We start from the raw sequence: 21,690 nt of genomic DNA, 5'->3' as shown, positions 1-21,690 counted from the left end.
GGGATTTCCCTGTTACAGGGGAACACTTCATGGTGTAAAACCAATATAACTGGCTTTTTGATATTCACTCTTCCCCCTTCCATCAGGAAGGGAGCATTGACAAAACGTGCACTCCAGCAATCTCTGGCCACCAGAACGATGCACAGAGGGCCATTGTATATGGCATAAATTAGAGCAGCCCTGTGTCTGTTCTGAATTGTGTCAAGGGCAGATCCTAGGATCAAGGCAGATAGAAAGGTGGCTTAGAATCATCTTTGCCACACTTTCCTCAGCTGTGCTGAGTGGGAATCTGAGGATTTTGCCTACAGTTTTTTATATTTAAGTTTTTACGTGGTTAATTACACAACCTGGCCCAAAAAACATTAACCAGTTTTATATATTCATTTAAACCCAGATTCTGCTCCAGGTGCCCAGTGCAGATTTGAAATAACTTCAGTGTTACACTGGTGTGACTGAGAAAAAAAAAACCAGTCCCTTATTCTTAAACAAAGATTTATGTGGGAATTAAATCTTAACTCCTTTCACTCCAAAAGAAATAGAGACGAAGAACAGAAAAGTTTGGTGGTGTGATGACGCCAAGATGGTGAGACTCTCGAGGGCGGCTCATTTACGTCAGTGTCAATCAGGAGTAACTTCACTGAAGTCAATGGGACTGGCTTTGGTGTTAGTCACACGAACACCAAATCAGGAAGAACTCCACTGAAGTCAGTGGAATTATTTTGATTTTACACCATGTAACCGAGAACCCTATGGAGTTATACTACTAGCGATAAATTAATTCAAAAGCAGGCCCTGACTTTTGAAATTTTGTTTGCTAAGATGCAAACTTAGAAGAAAAGAATGAATCAGAGATGTCTGACTTTCCCCAGGTCCTAATACAGCATGTCAAAACCTGATGATGTGGGTAAAAACCATAATGTAATCTAATGTAATCTTTCTACATATCTACTTACCCATCTATTAATCTATCATATTTATCTGTATTTATATTGTGCTCCTCACCACAGCATCTGATCATCCTGAGGTGTGGAAACCATAACTGTATTGTTCAAACTATAATTACAACTTACTGCAATCAACACAGGCTGGAAGCAAAGCTAGTTGCTGAAACTTCTAAAACAGCAGGGTCAAAATTATTTCATCCGCATCAGTCTCGATAAGCAGTGGTAAAATGGAGCAGAGAGGGTGGGTTATAGTGTGTGACAAAAGGTAAATTGTGACTGAAAACATGGGCTTGATTCACTATTACCCTGTATCTTGTGTTGCGTCTTGCACCACTGGATTTGATAGCATTTTACATCTGCTTTGCCCTGGCTTTGTACTGGTAGAATAGTCTACACAAGGTGCAGACTAATGGAGAATCAGGCCCCATGTCTTTGAATTTAAGGACCTGCTCTCACACTGGTATAGATCAGGCATTGGCTGCATTTAAATCAATAGAATTACACTGTAGTAAAGCTGGTGTAAATGAGAGGAGATTCAGACTGTAGAAGTCAACAGAAAATCATTTGAAGTCTTGCTTTTCACAAGCCACTGGTTATTCTTATTCAATTGTAAATTTTAGCTTTAACACCAGATTTGATCACAGACAGAAGCATGATCATAAGCCCTCTCTTTCTTCCCTAATCCTCATATGTCAATATAACCTTGCTTTGCCTTGACACTTTAGTGGTCCCTTGAAAGTCTGTTGCAGATTTTCTAAGGCTACCCCAATTACAACTGACAATTGTTAGAGTGTATCTTTCTGAAATAGGCAAACACATTGATAGCTTCTCAAAACAGACATTCTTCCCTGTTCAAGGTGACACCAGTCAAAAGCACTCAGGAGCTGAAGTAAATTAGCTGCGGGTGAATTCATTGCCACAGGAAGGGAAGAATAGGTACTTGGGGAAACTTCCCATGTTTTGCCACATTTACTTACACACTCTCTCTCTCTGTGTTTGATATCCCCTCTCCCTCCGATTTCATGGTTCTTACCTTGCCAACATACAGAGGGTCGGTTCCAGTGTATTCTTCAAGAACAAAAAACTGGTTCCATACCCAGCTCCTCTTCATTCGCTGATGCAGTAGCAGCTTGTCCGACAGGTTATCTTCCTGGCTTTTGGTGAGTGGCCTGGCACTCCCAGACAGTGCAAGTGTAGTAAGGTCCATCAGTCCCCAAAAATATAAGGACACACCAAGTCCAAGCCAGTTCTTTGCATTGCTCATTCTATCTGAAGTCCACATCTGTTTACTGAGTTTTGGTTTTTTTTAAAGTCAAAACATCACAGCTTGGGTTTTTCTGGAAGAAAAAGGTAGGCCTTTGAAACTTCCAAGAGAGACTTTGACTGGAGTGGACAGCTTTAAGAATGATGGTCTCCTGTAAAGTTAAGGAAAATCTACAGTAAGAAGTTCATGTTTTTGTCAGCGTAGAGGGAGCATCTTTTTTCACAAAAGACAACTGTGTTGTAAAACATTCAATCCTCCACATAAAACTCTGATACCAGCGTATGCATGTCCTAGACAAGGAAGACTTGTTAATTTATTAGTTGTAGCACTGCACACTCAGATGCAATCACCAGTGGGATATAGTTAGTAAGAAAGAGTTCTCTGCTTTGCTAACTTAAGTACCTGCAGGGTTCCAGTATATTATTGATTGGCTTGAGTTAGCAGGTTGCACTTTAGAAATATTTATGACCAGAAGCCCCATGAAAACATTTAAAAGGTGGAAATTATGATAGATAACTAATACCTCTGTGCCAGTTGACTTTCTTTTTCTGTCTAGAAACCATCTTAAATATGATGGCTATATTACAAACCTTGAATTTCATTTCTAGCAACTGCAAATTATTTCTGATTTTCTAATTATTTGTAATTCTTTCAAACCCCTGTTGCTTGAATTCAGGTTTCACACTCTGTTGCCTTCTCTCTGAGGAGCTGATTGCTGCTGCTAATGTGACATTTCTAGAATGTGAATGGTCAGTTAATCATTATATAATCCACAAAAGGTTTCAGAATGCTGATGGTCACATGCTATTGTGGGATATGTCTAAGCGAGGCAAGCTAACAATTTTTTCCTTCTTAAGCCTAAAAGGCTCATTTTAGGCAGAGGAATGCCGACTTCCATCAGAGGACACTTTCTCATCAGTCTAGGATCTTTTGTTGTCATGAAGTCAGATTAGCTGGTGACCTCACTCCAGGCCGTTGACTGTTGCAATCTTTTCTTTTACTGTTTTTCTGGGTTAAATTAGGTGACTTTGCACTTGAGTTACTCTGTCAAAATACTCAACACATCCTGTGGGTCCATTTCTGCTGTTCTTTTGGGGAACTCTACTTTTTCTCCCTCTGAGAACAAATGAACTCCTTAGCAAGTGTTTTTTTAGTTGTGACACTTAACTCACACTTAATTTCATGAATGTTATAAATTTATGGCATTGAGGCCTATTTAATTGTTTCATCCTGAGGAAATAAAAACTGGCAGGAGATATCTGTCAAATTCCCTTAATTGAAACCCTTCAAAGGATTAAAAATTATTTTGCACAGCTGCATAGAAAATTCTTTAAGTGGAAAGTAATATAATGTGATATTTTCAACATGAAGAAGTTACAAGAATGGAATGTTGTAATATAACCATGGCTTTTAAGGGGGTATAATAGAAAAAGTATCCTTATATAGTGCAACTGATGTACATGTTGTTGTACATTATGTGAAGTCTGGCAAACAAATAAGTCCATGCCCTGAGGAGCTTACAGTCTAAAGCATAACAGGTACAACAAACAAGGCATAAAATACAACAAATATTCAATGGTATAAATACATTGTAGCCATAATGATTTACAGAATAGACGGGCCTTTATAAATTGTAGAGGGAGGGCAGTTACTGATGTTGGCATGATAAATCCCTTAGGTCCAAACTCTGTCCCCAATTAAATGAATCCAACTCACTGTAAAGTCAAAGGAAGTTGCACCTGTGTAACTCAAGTCAGAATTGGGCTGAGGATTGTTCTGCCCCTTTAAATGTTTGAGCATTTCCCCCAACCCTAGTGCAAAGCCTCACTTTCATGTTAGTTTCAGTTTTGCTGCCAGAAGCATAAAGTGAGAACAGCAGACAGCTGTGTTTCTATCAGTTCCCTCTGTGTCTATTTCCTTCTCTGCCGGGTCTGAATATAATATTTGGCAATGGAAGATTTCTATCCCATGAATGTCCAGTGCTCCCATTGCCTGAACAACAAGAGAAAGTAAGCAAATAATACTGTAAAAAGGGGGAAAAGTTCACCTAGAGGCACAAGGTGATAGACTGCTGCTTTTGCTGCTGAGACAATATGAACCAGACAGCTAGAGAGGGGGGGAAATAGGCAATTAAACATAGAACAAAGGAATAGGCTGCTGCCTGGAGCATCTGAAAACAAAGCAGCGAGTGGAAATCAAGCAGCCTTCTTGGTTGACCTGGTGCAGGTAGACAAATGGACAAACAGCTTAGCCTGTGCTGAGGGTCTATAGCCAGCAGAGAGAAACCAAGTACAGGCAAAGAAAAAAATCTGTAGTTGACATGGATCCAGAAGAGGCAGGTCAAGCACAGATAGTGCAGTAACAGTTTTTCTGTGGCAGAGAAGACATTCACGAGGTGCAAAGTCCAACAGGAGAGCAGAGAAATGGCAACTTTTGTGGGATGTGTTGGTGAATTCGACAAAAACTGCAAAAATGGGTGATGTATCATGAATGTTTTGAGCAATTTGTAACCTGCAAACCACCATTTCTGATGGATGAGTTTCAACCTTATTGACAGTGATGGGTCCGAAGGTATATGGACTGCTGCACGATCTATTGTCTCCTACTGTGCACAGAACTGCCATGTAAGCTGCAATTACTGCAGCAATGCAGGAACAGTTTCTCCTACCCAATGGCAGAATGATATTGGTTCCATCAGTGACATCAGAGAAGTGGAGAGTCGATCGCACAGTTCGTTGCTGCTCTAAGGAAGTTGTCAGAGCATTGTCATTTGGACAAAAACATTAAATGATGACCTGTGTGACCAGTTGGTTTCTGGATTATGCAATGACCAGGTTCAGAAGAAGTTATTGACTGTACTAGCACTTATATTCAATAAGGCAGTTAACGTAGCAGTTGCAATGGAAACCTCAGAGAAGGATTCTCTGGAATTTAGTGTGAACCGAGAAGTTCAACTTGTGAATGAGCAACACAGAGGACCATGGGAATGTAAGAAATTTCCATTTGGCACAAACTGTGCATGCTTAGAAGGATTGCTGGGCACATCATTGTGACTTTTATTACAGTTCAACAACCAGAAACACAGAGTAATCATCCATCCAAGAATGAACCTAAGAAGGACGGAAGTTGGGAATTGATAACGTGGAAAAAGCCAAGAGTTCTACTGACACTGACCAAGATCTAACACTACATGTGTTATCAGAAGCTGGAGTCAGAGATGGCATCTGGGTCACAACTTTGATTGAAGGAGTTCCTATAAGAATGGAGCTTGATACTGGAGCTACTGATTTCTGCATCTATCATCACCAGACTTTGTCCATCTCCACAATTTTGAAGACTTATACTGGGGGAAAGGAGGTCCCAAAAGGGGTACTCCAGTTGAAAGTTCAATTAGATGGATAATCAGTTATGTTATCTTTGTATGTGATTGAAGGGAAGTATCTACCATTATTTGGCAGATCTTGGCTTGAGAAGCTCAAGGTGAACTGGACCAAGATCAAAGCAATCACGAAAGCACCTGAAAATCTTTGAAAAATACTGGACATACACTCCAACGTTTTTGAAAAAGATCTTGGACAGATGAGCAACATGTCAGTGAAGCTCACTGTTCAGTCTGACAGCCAGCCAAAATATTATATGCATCCGAAGAAGTGGGCTGTAGTCCACGAAAGCTTATGCTCTAATAACTTTGTTAGTCTCTAAGGTGCCACAAGTACTCCTGTTCTTTTTGCGGATACAGACTAACACGGCTGCTACTCTGAAACCAGCCAAAATATTGAAAGCCCAGAGTTGTGCCTTATGCTCTGAAGCCTCTGGTAGAAGTTGATTTGGACCATTTAATGAATATCGAAGTCTTGTCACTGGTTTCACATACAAAGAGTGGGCTATACCCATTGTACCAGTGATCAAGAAGGATGGCTCTGTTTGAATTTGTGGAGATTTCGAAGTGACTCTGAACCCAGTTTTATGGGCAGACCAAAGTCCACTAGCTTATACTGAAGATTTGTTTGTTACTCTTAGTGAATGAAAATGTTTCAGTAAATTGGATTTGCTCAATGCATACCTGCAAATGGAGATGATCTGGAATCTTGCATATATCTCACAATCAACACACAAAAAGACTTGTTTTGTTACAACAGGGTGTCTTTCCGTATCACACTGGTACCTGCCCTGTTCCAGAAAGTGATAGATGAGATCCTGAAGGGACTGAATGTAGTTCAAGTAGCATTTAACACGATCCTTGTTATACAAAAGGATCAAGAGGATCATCTTCAAAAGTTTTGTTCATTCTGAAGACTATTTAACTAATATGGTAAATTTCTGCTTAATCTGGCACCAGTATTGACACCTTTACTTGAATTATTATAAGCAAAGTAAAAATAGAAATGAACTAATGAGTCTGAGTGTTCATTTATGGTAAATAAGCAAAGAAACTGCTGTCATCAGTCAAAATTCTTATGCACTTTGATTATTTGCTACCACTGCAATTGACTTGTAATGACTCATCATATGGAGTGTATGCAGTTCTTTCCTACATTTTTCCTAATGGTATGAAGAAACCGACTACCTTTGCATCATGAACACTCACTAAGCCTGAGAACAGCTATGCACAAATAGAGCAAAAAGCTTTCAGCATTATCATCAGAATTTGGAAGTTCCATACCTTACTGTAGGTCATCACCCATTACTTTCTATTTTTGAATGGAAACATGGAATTCTGTCATTAGTTGCTGCTTGTATGCAATGATGGGCATTACTATTTTCAGCTCATTCCTATGCTATTCCATTTCATAAAGGGACTCAGCACAGCAACGCTGATGGGCTGTCATGCCTGCCATGTCCAAGCTTCCTTCAAACCAAAGAAACTTCAGATGAAGTGTTCTCTCTCAATTTAATGGATAGGTTACCCATCACTAGCACAGATATCAACAAAGAAATTGCTAAGGATGATATGTGTTCTCTTGTGAAGGGAGAGGTACTACACGTTACTGTGTTGGATCATATGAATCCCTAATTTAGACAATTCTTGTCACATCAACGTGAAATATCTGTGAATCATGGTTGCATCTTACGGCGAATGCGAGTGATCATTCTGAAATCAGTTCAATCTCAAGTTTTGGAAGCTCTTCACGAAGGTGAAGTATTGTACATATGAAGGCCAAAGCCTGGAGTCGTGTGTGGTGGCTGGGGATCCACAAAGATATTGAGAGGACTATGTGTCAGGAAATTCAGCATGATCTTGGCCCAGCTGGTCTACATCCTTGGTTGTGGCTGCAGACTCCTTGCACAGGTATTCATGTGGACTTTGCCAGACCTTTAGAAGGTTATATGATTTTGGTTGTAGTCAATGCCCAATTGAAATGGCCAGAAGTTTTCAGAATAACATCTGCTACAGCTACCAAGACGATTGGACATCTTCGCACCTTATTTAGGCAATTTGGTTTATCATTAGTTGATGAAGGACAATGGACTTCATTTCTGTTCTAAAGAATTTCAGAAGCACCTAGCTTCAAATGAAATTCAGCACATATGCTCTGCTCCATAACACCCTGCTACAAACAGACTAGTGGAATGCTTTGTACTAACACTTAAGGTATGCTTAAGAGCTAACACATCTACTTTGAGTCATCAGCAGAAATTAGACAATTTCTTGCTTGTTTACAGGAACATAAGACATGCTACTACCCAGGAGTCACCTTCAACATTTTTCTTGAAGTGATCTTTGCGTACCTGTAGGGATCTGTTATGTCCTGATGTTGCCTCTCATGTAGTCAAATCTCAAGCTATGCAAACCGAATGATGATGTGAGACTTGGCATCATTCTTTTCAAGTCAGAAACTTAGTGTGGACTCCTAACTACAGTTCTGGAGTGAAAGGGGTACTTGGAGAACTTGTAAAATGCAAGGGACTTAGTTTTACCTCAAACAAAACATCTGATGGTATTTTATGTAAATGAAATATGTACCTGTTGCAGCCTCAACTAGTACTGAAGTCCAGGGACGTTCCAATAGGACTCTGTTCCTCTGATCGAACCTCTTTCCATGACAACTCCTAATTTCGATGACTTGTTGGGAGAAACTTTGATATCAGATCCAGTTGATTCCATACTAGATCTAGTTGATTCCTTACCACAGACTGTTCCTGTTCAGGACACTGCCACCCTCCCCCCACCCAAACACACATCGCCCTATTATCCCAAGAGAGTGTGAAAACCAGTTGCGCACCTGGACTGATAAATTGTGTCGTTAGTGAGCTGCTATTCCAGGTCAGAACTATCCCTTGCAATTTAAGAGTCTGTGGTAGTCCACCGCTCAATTTATAGTTAGATTATACAGTGTCTTGTGTTAGCCATATAAATGACAATGTCTGTGCTTTTGTAAAGTTTTTAAAAATAGTGTGGAGGAATGTAATATGATGTCCTGTCCTTTTAAATGTTTGAACACTTCCCACACCCCAGTGCAAAGCCTCACTTTCATGTTTGTTTCAGTTTTGCTGTCAGAAAAATAAAGCAAGCACAACAGACAAGCTGTGTTTCTATAAGCTCCCTCTGTGTCTTGCTCCTTCTGTGCTGGGTCCAAATACAATAGGCCCCTTCTAGGCACCATACCCCAAAAGGGCCAAAATAGTGTGTGTATGCTTACTATCATATAGAGAAGATGAGAACTCTATGCAAGAGGCAGCTGAAGTGCAGCTTGCAGTGCATATATGGCCCAGAGAATTCTACAATGGAGCTTCAGTTGCCTAGTTTCTAATAAGGTGCTGTGGCCCATGGGAACCTCTGATCCCAACATGCAGTGCTCATCTGTGGCTTGGGAAGTCAGGTGGCTGCAGTCTATTTCATTTTATGTGTATGGGGTACATCTGTCTGACTCCTGGGACCTTAGTTGGGCACAGATAGCACAACACTATTTAATCTAAAGGTTTTGTGAGAGTTGAGATTGATAAGGCTCATTGAAAGAGAAAGTCCCTTTGAAGATTTTAAGATCCAGTGGGGGATTCTCTACAAAAGGAAATGGTTGTTTCATAATTATATTTTGGGTACATTGCACAGCCCTGCCCCAGTGTTCATAAGAACTCATCTACTACCCATAATGAGCAGGGAACCTGGAGTATGAGTCATCAAAGTTTCTGCTTGTCTGTGATCCCATTTACTGCACATCAGCACAAATCAGGTATGTTTATAGCTATAAAGAAAACAAATCATACATTATTGCGTGACATACTGGATAGATTCCCATTATAATTAGAATTTTGTTTGTAGGTGATCTCAGAAAACATCTAACCATCCAAATCCAATACAGCCAGTTTCCTCCTAGTACTAAGTACACCTGGCAAGGGTTGTTTGCAATCAGCCAAAGTAGTACCAGGGCACAGTTACATAATGTCATATACCTGAAGCAGCTATGGGGGATTAGTGCAGGGAATCTGATCACAGTAATCCTTCCCCTATATCTGTCTATATGTGTACCAGCAGAAAGCGACAGGAAAATGAAAGGGGGAAAGCAGTGAAATTCATGCTGCCATGCTTTCTGTACTAATACTGCTTTTCACTCGAACATCATCGGGCTTTGCCTTCAATTTCCATTAGAAACTCCTTTTGAAAATGTGCATCTCCACAGAACATGCATTTTCTATGGTTCCCAACAGCCATATCACAGAGAACATTTATGATACAGTCAAAATCCCTTTCATAATAGTAATACCATCATCAGAAATTTTGCCATTAGGCAGAATGTATGTAAATTAATGTCTTGACTAACTGGAATGCGTTTCTAAATGTTATGCCATCCCACTGTGGAGAGACTAGAGCATTCAGTTGTGTAAGCTTTCCCATTCTAACCCCAGGCTTTTCAATAGCTTGCAACTTTCCCAAACTTTGCAAATTTGGCTGAAATTTTCCACTCTTAGTGTCTGCATGAATTATTATTAATTATTATTTCATTTAAGCAAGAACAGTTCAGCTATTATGTAACACCATTAGGGTATATGGCACCCCATTGACTCTGTCTCATTGTGATCAGGTTTTAAGGTTAAAGGAACCATAAGAAAGAATATATTTGGCCAACAACTTTCTTTCTACTTCTTTTTTTAATACCAGAGCTAGCATAAAATGGCTTTATTCGAATGTTGAAATTTGGCAACAAAATACGCACCACTGAGAAGAGGTGCTTTTGAGTCTTCTAGTTTTGTATTATGAATTATATGATGATATGTCTTTGGAAATTATATTTATTGCCTGTGCAGCATATTTGTTTTTTATTTTTTTAGTATTTTTAAGTAATTAATTAACAATCACATAACTAACTATTTACATAGTGCTACATATAGGGTATCCTTTCCATTGAATTAACTGGAGTTTGGATCAAGTTCTTAGTGAATTTGGTGAAGATGCGCAGTGAGTGAGGCAGGGTTCTGCACAAGTAACATTATAGAGATGTTTGAATTTCTTCTATTTTTAATGCTTCATTTTGGGGATAATTATGAATTACTTAAAAGAAATCTAAACATGTTAGGGTACAGAAATGCACGGTAAGGTACCCAAATGACGTTAACTCTGCCCTGTAGTGATGCCAGAGAATAAACCTATAATTATGATTAGTACATACATGTTTGTAGTTCCAGATTAAATTAAACTGATTTTTAAAGACACAGGTTTTTCCGCCCCCTCTCCCCCCATTCTTTTTCCTCAAAGCACCTACCACTGAATCAGTAGCTCTCTATGCTGTCATCACCATCTTAGCTGAGGGTAGTTTGACTTCACTCCTCCTGGGAACAATGGGAGGCAGTAGCCATTTTGAAACACGGCACCTTTATGAAGGGCAGCTGTAGCTCCAATCCCATTGAGAACAATGGGAGATGGCAGGCATTTTTAAAGAGGGAATTTCTTAGAATTCTCTGAAGAAAAATTACCTTTCAGCCTCTACTGAAGGAGAAATTTTCAGCTATGAAGAAAAATGGTAAGTGATGTAGTGGAAAGAATCACCCACGCACTGATTTTAGTTCACAGACTCAGAGCCTGAGGCCTTTATTGCAATACGTACCAAACGCGTTTGGGGTGCAGTTCGAAAACTGACACCCCGAGGGCCGCTCGCAGGCGGGTTTTTATTTCATTAAACCGCAAGCAAAGTACAAACAATACGTCATGAGTTAAGAAACTGGGGTTGGGGTCAGTCCCCCCCCTCCCGGTACCTTCATTATTTTCCAAGAAGTGGGTGTTTATTTGGGTAGAGGGGTGCTTGGCGGTTTTCCCCAGGGGTGGTACTTGGCACCAGTTTGGGTACATTTCTCGGCAAGGCACACATTATTTTCCGGGGTTTTTCGGTAAAGGGTTAAGGGGGGAGGGGTTATCGTGGGACGCTAAAAGAAGATCTATGATTGCTTAATTTGCAGATAGCTGCAACTGCAAGAATGATTAACTCTTTGCAAAAGCAATTTCTTAATGTAAGCGGATATTCTATTTTTCGAGCAGTTTCATAAACTTGCGGTTATTATGTTGCTAAAGCAGTTTCTTGCTGTAGCCTTTAGCAATGTTCTGTGTTTTTCTTTCCCCCTCTCCTCTGGTCATTACCCTTGACCGAGTTTGGCAGAGAACCGTGTTGCTCAGTCTTGCTCAGGCTAAGGCCTGTACTACTCTGGGTAAAGGCAGTCAGCATAACAGATCTCTGTTGGAGGGTTTATTTCGGGGCCTTCAGATTCAAAGCTCTGGCTATTAAAAAGAAGGCCCCCCTGTTCTATTTCCCCAACAGTGATGATCACTAATCCTTAAATAAAACAAATTTCAATGTAGCCTACTCACTAGATTTTAATGAGTTTAACTATATGCAAAGTTTGTACTATTCCATTACTAAGATCATTTGTGATAAAAATATGGACTAAAAATATTATCTTTTAAGAAATTTATCCCCTAAAGTAATTTTAACTCAAACAGATTATTGGATTTACTTGTAAAAATTTTCAAAAAAATTATTTGTGCCCAAAAAGCAAGTGTAATTTTGGGGAGGATATACTATATTCTTCATATGTAGCAAAGTGATAGAATCCCTGCTTGAAGTGCAAAACCAATTCCTTAATTCTGGTGCTGAGAGAGGCACTTCTATAATATTGTTTGTCAGGTTACAGGGAGGACTCCAGAACAGTATGAAATCTAGCACACGTGTACCTAAGGTTTTTTTTTTTTTTTAAAATGTCTGATGTGTCAGTGACTGACAACACAACTTTAGGATCCAATGCTATCCAGTCTCATGCTGAGTAGCACCTTGCTATGTGAGTAGCTCGAGTAAAATCAGTGAAATGACTCATGTAGTAAGGTCCTTAATATTCCCTTCCCTTAATGCAAATTGTTTTATGGACTCATGTAGGAGTTTTCAAAAGGCTTAAAGATCTGAAAAGATGGAAATGATAGCTATTTTGCTTTCCACATAGGGTATATAACAGAAAATGACACTGGACTAGTTAGGATTTTGCTACTTAAAAAAATTAAAAACTGAATAAAGGGTGAAATCCTGCTTTCTTTACTCGTGTGAAGAGCCTCATTAAAGCTAGTGAGACTGTTTGCATGAGCAGGATTTGGCTCAGAGGAGGGTTACCACCTGTCCGGTATTTGACTGGCTTGGTGGGCTTTTTTTTTTTTTAAATGGATTTGCCAGGTGCCAGAAAAATAATTTAATCTGGCATTATCATCACACTACACTGGGATATCTAATGTTAAAAGTTTCTGTATTCAGCTAAAGATGCTGCAGTGTTCCCACTTCTGCAGTTTAGGCGATAACAGATCAAAACTCTTGAAAATACAGTAGCTGTCTGCCCACCAACACACAAGCGAACTGCACGTGCATGTGAGAGAGGGTTTGAGTCACTCGAGAGTGAGGAGACGTGCAATGTTATCTATCATATCGGTATGTGTTATCTAGATCAGTGTCTCCAAAGTGGGGTGCGCAAGAGGATCCTTGAGGGTGCGTGGCAGGAGGAGTGCTTTTTTCTTTGCTTGGGCAGTTTGGGTGGGAGTCCTAGCAGTTTTTTTTTTTTCTTGCTTTGGCAAAAATGGTAGAGCCGTCGCAGCAGAGGGTGTATGCTCAACAGTTTTTTTTACTGATAGGGGTGCGCGATCAAAAAAGTTTGGAGACCACTGATCTAGATACCATAAGTGGCTGTTGAAGTGGGGTTTGTGGAGTTGCCATGTAACTGGGGGTTGGGTTTGTGGTGGGCTTGCCTTTTTGGGGGTGGGAGGGGAAGCTTTTGCTTTGCATTTCAAAGGTGGCAACTCTACCTCAGAGAGTATTTTATTTTTCAAGTAAGAACTAAATGATGCAATTTAAAAGTGTGTCTGAGAACCCAATTTGTTACCCACACCTGACTCCCCTATGGTAACAGCTTGGTTACATCAGAACAGCTTAGATCTCTGACCCAAAGTGCTCGACATGAACTCCTTTTTTGCTTGTGTTTTTGTGATGGATATCTGGTTGCCAGTTCAGTTATCTAGGCTACCTCCTTCTCCTACTCCTGCCTCAGGCACGTTGTGGGAAAGTCTTTTGATTATTTTTATCAAACAGTTACAAATATGGCTTTTGGCATCATTAGGACCCGTGAAGCCCTTTTTGAACTCTGTGCAACTGGTGGTCTACAACTCTTTAGTCATTCCATACAAAAGGGGCACAATTATGCATTCTCTACCATGTTTGAAATAACTCCTTTAACTCACATTCTACAACTGAAAATTAATGTGTGTTAGCTATGTAGAAGCTGATGTAAAACTCCCATCTTTTTAAAATTTACATTTATGCTTTAGTTAAACTACTGCTTATTCAATATCTGTTTCAGGCTAAGATAAAAAGGGAGAGAAATATCTGTAGGAACAAACTTGTCACAGGTCTTATAAATGAACCACTTCTGATGTTATTTCTGCAGACAATGGTACTTCCCAAGAAAGAATAAAAATATGGTTTGTATTATAGAATGATGATATCGGCACCCAGAGTACTCAGTCAGGGCTAGGTGCAGTGTGTTAGGCACTTTACAAACATGAACATATGAAGATTCAGTGCACCAAGAGCTCATTATCTAAAGCCCAAATCCTGGAAAGATTTACACACTTCTTAATTTTATGCATGTGAGTATGGTCATTGAATGCATTGGGGGTGAACTTATCGAAGGCAATGGGACTACTCACATGCATAAAATTAATCACACGTATAAGTCTTTGCAGGCCTGATCTTTCAGCTGGATCTGGGTGGGTTGACCCCTGCACCTGTTCAGAGCCCTCCTGACTTCAGTGGGCACAGGGGCTGACCCAAGGTAATTTATTTGCGGAATGGAGGCCTTAGAAGACAAGCGACACAGAAAAGGTGGGGGAAGAGGGATACATTTATATTCTCTCTCTGTATAGGAATAAATAGACACACACACACTTGATCTTTTTACATATACATGCAGAAATGGTTTTCAGTAGTACTTATCCTGTATTAAGACTACATTAGTGGAAATTGATTTCCATGTGTAATGACTCTTTTTAAAGGTCCCCCCCCCCACCATCCTGCCTAAAGAAACTAAACAGCTTGGTAATGAACACAGTAGGAAGAAATTAAACTTGAGTGCAAAATGTGCTCTAAGTGAGCTGTTTATTGTGTTCCTTGAATTTCTTGTGATATTTAAAACACAGGGTGAGGGGTAACTACTTGTCTCCAGTAAATGGATTACTTTTTTATTCTTTCCCATCTTACTTTCCAGTCTTTCTGTTCCCTTAGTTGTTCATAATGCTGTCTTGTAATACTTATGTACTAGCACCACAGAAGCTCCTACTGAACAAGGGAATAAATGGCTGCACCCCATGCTCATCATTAATAAAAGGAAGCTGGGGTGTTTTCAGAGTTGCTTGCGCTGATCCCTGTTCTAGCCTAATGCTACTGTTGGGGATTATTGCTACATATTGTGCGAGTTTACATTAAAAACAAATTCCCCAGACATTTGTTAGTTTGGGAAATAGACTGGGTCTGAAAATGTGCTTTTCTTTTTCTCCCCCTTCCCCCTTTTTTTCTTTTTATTAAGATCTGGATAAATACAATGAAACTTGACAATGCACCATATGGTGCGTAAGCATTAACTCAGAATACGGAGCAATGTCACAAAGTTACATCCACAGACCAGTCAACCATCTCTCTTGGGACACATCAGGGAACTCATTTTACTCAAGATTTGAAGTCCTTCAAAACTATGGAATGCCTGCAGAATGAAGAACTCCTGCAGAATGACAGAGGGAGTCCCATCATATAAATCCCAGTAGAATGCTTACAGGACCATAAACATACCAAGAACGAAATTTACAAACAATCACAAGGTAAACATTTCTAAATGGAGGTGTGCCAATGACTTACACCAGCTGAGGATCTACTCCAAAGTTTTCACTAAATGAGAGGTAATTGACAATGACATGCTATAATAAATAAAGATGGGCTCTTCAAAAATGCTCAGTGCTGGCCGAAATGCTTCCTCTAAAGTCAACACCAATGGGAGCAGAGTTAGACCAATGCTGAGTATATTTGAAAACCCCATAAATATAAATAAAACAATGCCGCTATAATTAAGGCAGTGCAAGACTTCAGCATCAATTTGAAAATTAGGTGAATCCAGGTTTCATGATGGGTTCCCACAAACCTCTTGCCCAGATTTTCAAGCCACCACAAGAGATGTTTTGTGAACCTGATCTAGAGCTTTATAAATCTAGACTAGAGGTCTGTGTAAACTCTGAAGAGGACCCACTCAAGCATCCCTTCTCCCCTCAGCATGACCCCCTGCACTCTCTTCCTTCAGCTGACCCAGGACCTTTTGTATGCTGCACTCTTCTGTGTAGGGAGAAATCTAGCAGCCTGTGTTCTCCCTGCTTCCCTTCCCCTCTTAATGTATTGGGGGCTCAGTCAGCTGGCCAGCTCCTTCATTTGCTGTGAGATCAATTATAACCTGTTTTCTACATCCACAAACATTTGCTGGCAGGGCTGGCTCTGGCTTTTTTGTTGCCCCAAGCAAAAAAAAACTTGCAGCGCGGCCGGAGCCAGGGTGCAGGGGGACTCCCTGCGCTGGTGCCCTGGCTAGCAGGGAGAGCGGGGGGAGAGAGGGAAGGAGGTGGCCAGGGCTTCAGTGGGGCGCTGTCAGTGGCCCCAACCGCCGAGCCGCCTGCCAGGAGGGCTCCGCGCCACGGTCGGCTGGGAGGGAAGGACGCAGGCTGCCCTGCCGGGCTTGCTGCAGGGCGCTCCCCTCCTCTGCACCGCCGCCCCCTACAGGGTGGGCGGAGCGGAACAACAACAACAAAAAAAGTGTCTGTGCCACCCTAGGATTGTGCCGAATGCTGCCTCGTACAATCTGCCACCCCAAGCACAAGCTTGCTCGGCTGGTGCCTGGAGCCGGCCCTGTCTGCTGGGTTTTGAGCAGGTGACTTGCCTGCTCCTTCATTCAGCAGCAGTGTATTTAAAAACAGCTCCAGTTCCACAAATGGATAGTGCCTTGAATTTGAGATGTCCCAGCCTACACTGCATGGTAACTAAGGTAACTGAAGCATTCCCCCTATTTATCAGGAATTGCATTCTGGGTGCTTCAGGTCCAGAATGTGGTAAAGCTCCACCCAACAGTGAGAGAAGGAGTCTTTCTTGTCCCACTGCTGCCGAATGGAGGGGTGAGCAGGCTGCCTGTTCCCCAGAAAGTGCCACAGAGATTGGAGGCTATACCTGTCAGCTTATCTGCAAACAATAGATATGGAGAGCAGGCTGTCTGGCTGCCAGCAAAAATATGAGAAGATTGGATTGAAGGTGTTCAGAGGAGGTCAGAAAGAAGGGGGGACGGGGGTCTGTTGGAGGTGAGAAAACTTTCTAGTTTCATTACAAAACCATTAAGTTTTGCCAGTTAGCTTGATATTCCCAGTGGCATTTTGGTGCGCATATGACACAAACTCAAAACTCCAGGTGAGCGTGAGAACATATGGATTTGAAAAACACATGTTAATCCTAAAAGGTGGGTTTTATAAAATACATTGTATGCTCCTAATCCCAGTATGTCAAAAATCCAGCACAAGGATAAATGTAATATCCTAAAAATTGACCCAAAGCCACCAGCTCTGAACAGCTGCAGGGTGAAGACAAAGATGATCACCAGCAGATTTTTGTTACAAACAACAAGCATTTTCTAGCCATCTAGCAAGATACATTTATTAAACATACAGTCATGTGCATGCATTAATTTTGTTTTTATTAAAACATGCCCACTTATAAAGTAGGACAAGTATGGCCACCAAGCTACAGGGTAGCTGCCCATGTGGCTATCAGTACTGCAAGATTTGGAAACCCTCATCCTAATTTAAACTTTCTTGGATCTGACATTTATATTGCAGGCCAACACTGACATCTATATTATCTGGCCCTGACCTTGCTGATTGCCTTGACTCCAAAACCAAGCATGAAGAAATACTATTAACCAACAAGATGAAGAACCTTTTGAGCCAACTTCAGGCTGCTGTCTATGAAATCAAACCAGCGCAAGAAATAGAGTCTTACAGTATGTATAACTATCTACCTCATTCTTATCTCCAAGCTTCAAAGTGCCTCTCAGAATACAAAATATGAGTGCATGGCCTTCACAGCAATCTTTCAGGCTAAAAGAATAAAACAACAAGGAATAAAGACATACTGACCTCATTCGTCCCAGAACTGTTCTAATACAGCAAAAGTAACATTCCTAAACCTTGAAAAAAACAATCTCAGATGATTTTCGCATCAACCTCTAGATTTTGTTCCTCAGACCCAATTGTTACAATCTCCACAGGAAGTGTGTGTGGTACAATCTAATTGGCCCCCCTGAATATGACATATACCAATAATACACTTCAAAAAGAGGATGCCATTTTCCATTCTTATTGTCTTTCATAATTTGGTGTTGGGACTCCATTCCCACCTTCACAAACCACCCACAACATGCAATATTCCTATAGCTGACTTATTTTCAAGTTCATCCATCTGGATTTCTTTAAGGCCCAGCAGTCTTTGCTATTTATAGTAATAAATAATATCGAGGTTGACTTGGGCCCCCATCACTTTTGGGAAAATTGAATTCATGCAGTTTATTATATGTGGGTCTTTCAGAAGAGACTTCAGAACCCTTGGATCTGTGTGCTTGGAATAGGAGTTTGCTACTGTATTCTTGGTGAAAACTGTTGTGCAGTTTGGTGTGACCCAGTTGGTTGCTGCCTTCCATTTGAAAGATGGCTGCATTTGAATAGGTCTATTTTTTGTTAATAGTCTGTCAGGATGACATATGCTATCTACATGTAAATTATTATTATGCTCATGACAGACCTGAGACACTTCATAGCCTTCTAATGTCTCGGGCCTTGTATATACTAGGAATTCAGCCACTGATGGCTAGCAACTGGTTAATATATATCAGTGCAAACCCCAACGTTGACTTGAAAGGGGGATGAATTCAATCAGTACAAAGCATGGCTTTATCTATGCTTGGTACTTGCTCAGTGCAGTTACCTCAGTTGCATATAAGGCAGAAGGATGAATACAGTAGGCATTGTATATGTATGAATAAGTGATGAACCTCAGAAATGATTACATTTTAAATGATTAAAGAGGGTTGCTGCTGGTTTATGGGTAAATATTGAAGATAAAGATGGTGAATATGATTGACTCAATTATTGTAAGCATCACTGAAAAGGTGTGTTTTTAAAGGGGATTTAAATAAGAACAGTGGTGGCTTGCTATACTAGAGAAGGGAGAGTGCTCCATTCCATAGATGGAGACCCAAGCATAAAGGGACCAAGGCCATCAGACTGAAGATTGGGACTAGAATATAGGTGTCCCTTACTTTTTTCCTGTGCTTAGCCCATTGCACCAAACTGCCTCTTGCACTAGTGAGCTGCTCCAGACATTTGGAAAGAGACTGTGTTGAATGTTCAGCTGGTTCAGAAGGAGCTTGCGAGAGTCATAGAGCCACCAGTGGAAGCCCAATCTGCATCACCCCCACGACTGTACAAACTGTTCTGAGGTTCTCCCCAGACTTTAAAGGGCTATGGGTTTGTTACTGCAGGGGCAAAAGTGGGTGGAGACTCTGAATAACTATGCTCTTTAGTAAAAATCACAGTGAAAATCCTTCCACTCCAAGAATCACTTTGATCTAGTGCCCATAATCAAGACTCCACAGCCAGGAGCTTATCAGGCCTCAAAGCTCCTCTCTGACACAGCCAGCCACTGTTTTATGTGTGGAGTGTGACCTGTTGTGAAACTGAAGAGGTGGCCAAAACTGAGCAGGTGCACAGGACAGGGGCCGGTAAGGCTCTTTGTCCTGCCAGATGGAAGTGGCCAGGATACAGGGTAAGAGCTATTCCCTGCAAGAGAAAACTAGGAACCTCCAGTGATAATCCTTAGTTGGCATGTATAATTTTTGAATATTTTTAACACACATTTAACGAACTCTACAGCCTTTGTTAAAAAACAGTGGAGTTTTCCTTTAATGAAAATCCACACACATCATGAATCTCAGTGTAGTGATAGTTTATAAACATTTTGCTACACAGCAGAAGCACTGAATTAAGCTAAAAAAAGAAAGCATTATGAATTAGAAAAAAATATACGTCAAGAAGAATAAAACTTTTGAATTCTGTTGTAACATTCATTCAGTGTTTCAAGAACAGATGTAGTGTCTGTTCATCACTTAGCATAATAGAGCTTCATTCATTGTAACTCTTCTTTCTCTTCAAATAAATACATATATTGTTATATATCCCTCACTTGTTTCGCCACAAGGCACATTTCAAAACAACATGTGCTGTTTCTGACACACCACCATATCAATCTGATTAATATAGCATGTTCTAAAATAAAATACTACACAGATATCTATTTAGAAGGATGCCCTTGATGTTGTGAACTAAAGAAATCTTTAAACTCAAAAGAAATAAAGGAGAAATTCTGTGTCATTTGAATCAATCTTAATCCACCATAGAAGTCAATGTACAAGTGCCATCCTAATCTACTTCCAAGTATAAACATTGGCTAGACAGTTGAGACATGCAGATTAGTCCTTTGAACAAGAATGATCTGAAAATTAAAAAATTAAAATTAAAAAGAAAGCACAAACATAAATTTGTAGCACTTAATACCCATTTTACAAATCAACTTTTCAATTACATGTGTTTTGCAAATCACATACATGTTTTCATATATTTGTCATTCTTAAGAAATGTAATATTTTAAAATTAAGAGCTGGGTTATATAAACTTTGAATAACAAATAATAAAATTATTCCTAAACCTTTTATACAGCTACCAATCACTATATTGTGCAGTTGCCTAATAATTTGTTAAACAATATAGGATTGGTATCTATTTATTTTATTCAGTGAGAAGAAACAAATCCATTCTGAATAGCCCAGGAAAAAAATTATAATATACTTTCCTTTTTCTAAATATCACTATGTTTGCATTTTTTCTGTTGTCTTGCCACTTACTGCTGCAGTTCAGTTTATACATTACCTGATTCCTGTGCACTTCAATGTGTATGATAGGCACCTCAGCAGCTCTTCCCTCTCTATAACACAACCCATCTCTAAAGAAGAAAGTTTCATTTGTATTTTAGAGTCCAGCAACTTTGAGGCAGAAAACATCATCACAAACCAATCAGAGTAGAGTTAGTCTGAAGATTTTCCCTCCCTCTCTGCAGAAGCACTAGTATCTGAATGAATCTTGTAATCCATGAGGTGAGATGTACAGAAGCCATTTGCCAGAAAGATGCTGATGGGTGGACAGTAGGAACAATAGCAAACATTTTATGTTGAGGTGGCTGGAAATGAATAATGCATGTCTTGGGGCAAACAGTTGGCTCATTCTGGTGCAGCGAGGATGAAAGGGGTGGGCCTTATTTTTTAATCAAGTTAGCATTTCCAATTAAAATCATAATACACAAAAAAGGCATATTGTGATGATTAAGCATTGTGCAAACTACCTAGTGGGAACAAAAGACAAAAGTAAATGCTACCATTCTACAAATACTTTTAATTTGATATTGCTCAGATATACCACTAAATAAATGCATCATTTTAGCTGAACTGCCCTTTCGAATTATTGTTAATTAAGTAATAGTCCCTGAGAAATCTGTCATTACCAGCAGTTAGGAACTGGTTTATTAAGCTGGCCTGAGGCTGTTAATGCTTGAACAAACTGGCTACTAATTGAGGTAAGAACTGATTTCAGTGGGATTACTGCTTGTATTTCTAACTGTCTGGCAGCATTTTACTTTTTTAAACTTTCCCTTTTAACTTGTATACCTAGAGCATGGAGGGTCAGAAGAACCATTTTGTGGTGATTTACCATAGAAATCACCAACAGTGGAGAGAAAGCAGATTTTTGTTAGTTTTGTACTTTATTAAGTGTTCTTTGCTGAGGACAACAAAACAAGTTACAGTCCTTATACACAATGTGTCTGATCCAAAGCTCAGTGAAGT

The 21,690-nt window shown here is 40.1% G+C and overlaps 1 protein-coding gene across 2 annotated transcripts in view; it reads right to left on the bottom strand.

The window, feature by feature from the left end:
- The window catches only part of CDH20 (cadherin 20), a 164,153-nt gene that overhangs the window by 51,489 nt on the left and 90,974 nt on the right, over window positions 1–21,690 (bottom strand). Inside the window, exon 2 of one of the 2 annotated variants that reach the window (XM_034762072.1) lies at window positions 1,978–2,359. In XM_034762072.1, the coding sequence (XP_034617963.1) occupies window positions 1,978–2,226 (249 nt within the window). In that variant the 5' untranslated portion in view covers window positions 2,227–2,359. Of the gene's footprint in view, window positions 1–1,977; window positions 3,726–21,690 lie in introns of those variants that run through there. The other variant, XM_034762073.1, reaches the window with a different exon arrangement.

The sequence above is a fragment of the Trachemys scripta genome, chromosome 2, assembly GCF_013100865.1.
Source record: "Trachemys scripta elegans isolate TJP31775 chromosome 2, CAS_Tse_1.0, whole genome shotgun sequence".
NCBI lineage: Eukaryota > Metazoa > Chordata > Testudines > Emydidae > Trachemys > Trachemys scripta.
Note: the sequence above shows the minus strand (reverse complement) of the source record. Positions and strands in the feature narration are given on the sequence as shown.